The sequence below is a fragment of the Penaeus vannamei genome, chromosome 11 (genome assembly GCF_042767895.1).
Source record: "Penaeus vannamei isolate JL-2024 chromosome 11, ASM4276789v1, whole genome shotgun sequence".
In the NCBI taxonomy this organism is placed as follows: Eukaryota; Metazoa; Arthropoda; class Malacostraca; order Decapoda; family Penaeidae; genus Penaeus; species Penaeus vannamei.
Window position 1 is genome coordinate 30,418,540 of NC_091559.1, and position 5,201 is coordinate 30,423,740.

The 5,201-nt window shown below is 35.4% G+C and overlaps 2 protein-coding genes across 11 annotated transcripts in view; one reads left to right on the plus strand and one right to left on the minus strand.

The window, feature by feature from the left end:
* Nucleotides 1–4,402, minus strand: part of LOC113817876 (vacuolar protein sorting-associated protein 33B-like) — a 14,036-nt gene extending 9,634 nt beyond the window's left edge. Inside the window, exons 1-4 of one of the 7 annotated variants that reach the window (XM_070127165.1) lie at nt 4,384–4,402; nt 2,674–2,742; nt 1,679–2,027; nt 950–1,102 (exon numbers count right to left, since the gene is read on the minus strand). In XM_070127165.1, the coding sequence (XP_069983266.1) occupies nt 950–1,102; nt 1,679–1,842 (317 nt within the window). In that variant the 5' untranslated portion in view covers nt 1,843–2,027; nt 2,674–2,742; nt 4,384–4,402. Of the gene's footprint in view, nt 1–949; nt 1,103–1,678; nt 2,028–2,665; nt 2,743–4,020; nt 4,110–4,383 lie in introns of those variants that run through there. The other 6 variants (XM_070127163.1, XM_070127164.1, XM_027369987.2 and 3 more) reach the window with 6 other exon arrangements.
* A 35-nt stretch (nt 4,403–4,437) lies between these two features.
* The window catches only part of ClpX (Caseinolytic protease chaperone subunit), a 21,770-nt gene continuing 21,006 nt past the window's right edge, over nt 4,438–5,201 (plus strand). For 2 of the 4 annotated variants that reach the window (XM_070127159.1, XM_070127161.1), the window contains exon 1: nt 4,438–4,507. The gene's annotated coding sequence lies outside the window, so the exon portion shown is untranslated. Of the gene's footprint in view, nt 4,929–5,201 lie in introns of all 4 variants that reach the window. The other 2 variants (XM_070127158.1, XM_070127160.1) reach the window with 1 other exon arrangement.

A 5,201-nucleotide genomic window follows, 5' to 3' on the forward strand; every position in this document is an offset into this window, starting at 1 on the left:
GATGGGAAATAAGTGGGAGGTAGAGGAAGGTGGGGAAAGGAAGAGATGGATAGTGAGGGAGGCCAAGGGACGAGGAGGGGTGTTGGAAAGGTGAAAGAGATGAAGGGAGTTAAAATTAGCTTTGAATATTTCTTTGGATCACTTCAAAAAGAATATTTTGTTATTTAGCCAGATAACCACTAACTTTTTAAAAATGATGTTCTGGTGGATCAACATTGTGAAGAGACCAATATTATTATCAAAGTAACCAATGTTATTGTCACCCTGATAACATTACAATTAGGAGACCAGGAACTATGTGATAAACCCAGAGACAGCTCCCAGCAGGCAAAACAAACATTTACAAAAAAATAATGCAAGTAGAACCTTTTGAAAAAATATATTGGTGGAAGGCCAAATTTGCTGACATACATAAGGAGGGGGCAAGCTCCTCTTTCCATTTAGCATGCACAAATATATATATGATTACAAATTATTACATAAACAGATAATGTGTAATACATACCTCATACATAAGCACACACATACATAAGAAAATATTCATACATCTTTACAGCAGCTAACTTCCTAATGAAACTACAACACAGCCTTACAAGTGCTAACTTCCTAATTAGCCTACCAATCAACTAACCTGCAAGACAACAAATTAAATAAAATCAAATGATCTACAACAAAACACATTATCAAGTATCCACAAACCCACTCACTTTCAAACTTCCAAAATCCAACTTCCCCAAAACGTCAAGCACAATCTGGCACACAACCCTCTTCCTCCTCCTTTCTAATCCCTCTCTATTATCAATTATTGATTAATGACAATTATTAGTATTCCCACTAACCCCTTCCCCCATATAACTCCCATAACACTACCTCTTCCTTCTTCCTTCTCCCTCTCACACCCTTTCGACTAATCCCTTCTCTGTACAATCAACTCCATCAAGTAACTCACCTCAGATCGGGATGGGTCCTGGCATCCTCATGTACATGATCTGCAATATATTTGACGGTGACAAGAGCCGGACGCACGATGTACACCCGCTGCCCACACTGCACTGGGGGGGGAACACGCTGCAGCTTGTGCATCTTTTCCACACCATGACTCCTGTGAGAGGTGGGCAGGAACAGGAGTTTTGAGGGCAAGGGATGTGAGAGGTGAAGGGGGCAGGGAGGAGAGGAAAAAGAAAAAGGAAAGGAGGAGAGAGTAAAGAGCAAGACAAGGTCAGGTGATACAGAAAAAAGGAAGGGGGATGAGATGGAGCAAGGAAAGTAAGTAGGGGAGACAGATATATGATTTAGTAAAAAGTGAATAATTATTTTCCTTTTATTTTCCTGTTTGCCATATCTATCTACTGTTTGCCATATCTATCATTTAAATCTCTTTTAATCTCTAGGGATTTACAGTTTAAGTTAGAGGAACTTATAAGTACACTGTATTGTTTCACTTTTAATTTTACAAATGTTAGATAAAGATATTGTTCCCATGAAGACCTTCCTCAACAGAACAATAATAATAAGGAAGAAAAAATGTACAGTATCACAATATCATCAGCATCAACCACAACCTAATGCACCCTCAAGCCTCCACAGTATGGACAACAACTTTAAAGTCCTCCCTACTCCCACTGCTCATCCCTGCCCCTACCCCTACAATTCAGATTCCACCACATTCACAACTCACCTGAGCAAGGTGGCCCCTGCGATGCGGTCAAGCATCTTGAGGAGTTCACTGTCGATCACCAGGTCCTTGGATCCTGGTGCATCCTCCAACACTCGCACCAACCGATCCCGGTTGAGGCGGCGCAGGATCTCCAGGTCTAGGCCAAGGCTTCCTGTGCGGGACATTTTGCGCCACTTTTCTCCCTGGTCTTAAGTTTACTTTTGAGGAATTTTTTATGAGTGGATTGCAAAAATCTGAGAGTTTGTTTGTGATTGTCATTACATGTCACACTCCCTCTGTGGGTCTCATGATCTTATGAGGGGTTCTCTTTCAAAGACAGCTTTGGATTTTTTGATGTCTTCACACATAACTGGAAAGAAAAAATATACATATAACCATAAAAGTTGGGAACTTCTATTATTACTTTTTTCTTTACAATTGGCCACCGCATACATTTATATCCTAAAAAGTATTAGTAGTGTCTCAAGCTTTACTTACTCTGCCCCCAAAGTACTGATAATGTAATGCTAGATATACTGCCTGTAGCTTTAGAGCCATTTTCTTAGCAGCTACAGTAGTTGGTAATTTTTTATATATAAATTAACAAGTGGAGGACAGTTTTAAAGTCTCAAAGTACTGGTAATACTTTTTCAACCCTATGACAATGTCAAGCAATTGCTGTTACCTTTGTGCTTTACAAAGGTCTACAAACTTCTACCATACATATTCTAGTAAGCTAGATCCAAACTCGTTCTTTACTTGACAATTAATTACATGGCGGCCTACAAGATCTGTCTCCCTAGAATATAAATGGTGGAGGTTAGTTGGCAACTGAAAGCTATGGTCTAAACTGATCAGTACAAGGGCTGTGAAGAATGTTTAACAAATAACATCAATATCACATTCATATATCTGGTTCTTCATTGTAAAATATAATGTATTCAAAAGAGTTGTATGATGAAAATAAAAGATATAAACTTTTTGCACCAAATAAGTATTATAACATACCTACTAACCTCATAGTATGTGATGAGGTTATTTTTCCTCAGTAATAATGTTGTCAAGGCTGCTGCAAAAATTAGATGCTGAAAATAAAAATACCATAGGTTATTACAATATTTTGGTAAAATTATACTTTCATTCAGCCATAGATTTTAAAAATATTTCTTATATATATATATATATATATATATATATATATATATATATATATATATATATATATATATATATATATATATATATATATATATATATATATATATATATATATATATATATATATATATATATATATATATATATATATATATATATATATATATATATATATATATATATATATATATTGCTTGTTTCTATATCAAATTTCTGCTATTTCTAATCTGTGAATTAAGTAATATAAAAGAAAAGTTAAAAAAATTCTTTGCTCTGTCTCGGTCATATAATGGTTCATCTTTTATGTGATGTCTGGATGCAACTGGACCTATACCAGTATTTTCAATATACCCTTCTCCCTCAAGAAATCAAACTCTAGCTGAAAATGCAATTGCCATTTATGCAAATCTGCTCAAATGATAATAAACAACTTATTAAAACAATCACAGATTGCCAATTCCAGTTGACATAAATCTCAAAGTCCATATTTAAATATATTACTAATTGAAGTAGTAAATGTTCAAAGGATCAATGAAGTCCATTGCATAACTTATAACATAGTAAAAATTTAGGCCTAATTTTGTAAAATTGTAAATATCTCTAAAAGTACGCATACAGCTAATAACTAATCATCTAAGATTTATCTCTGATAGACTTTTAGATATTCTTTATTTTTCTGGGTTTGGATTTGGGGTGACAGCCATCCAAGGCGGGTCGCAGGGGGCACAGCCCCCTTCATCAGGCAATGCAGTGACTCTAGTGTATTTTATTCATATTTGACCCTGCAGTTTTCCTGTTACCTTTTATACCCTACCCTGCTATTGGGGCCAAGATTGTGGGGGGGTTGGGGGGTTTCCATGTGATAATTTCTATATATCTGGAAACCACAGAGTGAAATATAACGATACCAAAATGGTCACAATGGGAGGAACTATTGAGTAAAATTACCGAATCAAGGAATAATAATCGCAATGTTGGACTGCTTCTGTGAAATAAAAACTTTACCGAATTTAATGCGATGTCATGCTTATCACCCAATATGATACGTAACCAATTTCGTAATTCAGTAAATGACTGAAATGACCACACCTCTTTCAATACATAATTTGGTTCTTTAGTTAAATCTGGCGTCCTTATCACTAAATCCTCAATTTCTGACCATATCAAAATTTATTCAAACTTTCATATTTCTATCTAGTACAAACCAGACACTAAAAGTAAAACATGAAATAAAAGCCGAATGTTATGAGACCAACAGCAAAGTTGTTGTTTTTGTTGACATTGAACAGCTGATTTTGCGATTCTAACATATATTTTTCATATCAACTTTTTTTTAGGTACGACGTTTCATTTCTTGTTTTTGATTTTATTTTTTTATGGGTGATTTAAACAATTTTGGAATTTGAAAGTTTCTAAATAAACAATTTCATTTATTGAATCGCATTTACTGTGCTTTTAAGATTTTGAAGAGAGTTTGTTTGCCTTATTCCTTACTCATCCTGGCATTCTCCCCCTCATCACAAATTTTGTATTTTCACTTCAGCAGCGAAATAGTTATATAACATTACCTTTATTCGAATTTGTCATTCAGCGTTTTTTAATTGGATAATGAGAAAACTAAAAGCACGACAGGTTCCCAAGGATACACTTGCTTTCAGAGACGGTGACAATCGCTCCCTGCGTCGTTGTTATGTAAGCGCTTCACTAAATTATTTTACTGTCCTACAGTTAAGACTACGTAGTCACAATCTACCTGGAGAATCATGAAGACTGTCGTGTAATTTTGCGATGAAATAAAATCCATTAATAAGGAAATCAGCCGAGGGGATTCGAATGCAATGGTGCCAAATGTACAAACAAAAATTTAGACTTCCTCTATGTAAACACAAAACACAATGATACACATATATATTTGATACTTGTAGCCCTTTCTACTACTGTATTAGAAGGTCAAGTAGTTTAAAATGCGACTGAATCCAACTCAAAGAATGTAAATAAAGGTGGAGTTGGCACCGCCGGAGAAGCTTGTTGTGAAGGGACATGATTCTTGTATAAGGAAGTTTTCTCTCTCCCTCACGTCCTCTGCACTCTCCTCCTGCGCATCTCCTTCAAAGTAAGAGGGTCTTCAAGCCACCGAGAAAGAGTAGGATACGTGGGAAGGATCGTAACCTAGCGAGGGAAATGATTAGAGCGAATGGGACTTCTCTTTCGTTTTCGAGTTACACAAGTTCGTCTTCGCGAAAATTGTAGTTGTGTTGAATAACTTCCTGTTTTTATAATCTCTTTATTACTATTTACGTATTTAAACAAGACCCATTGAAAACGTAGTTGAACAACAATTAAGTGTGAGAGAATGGCTTATATAACTTATTTAGGTCATTTTATC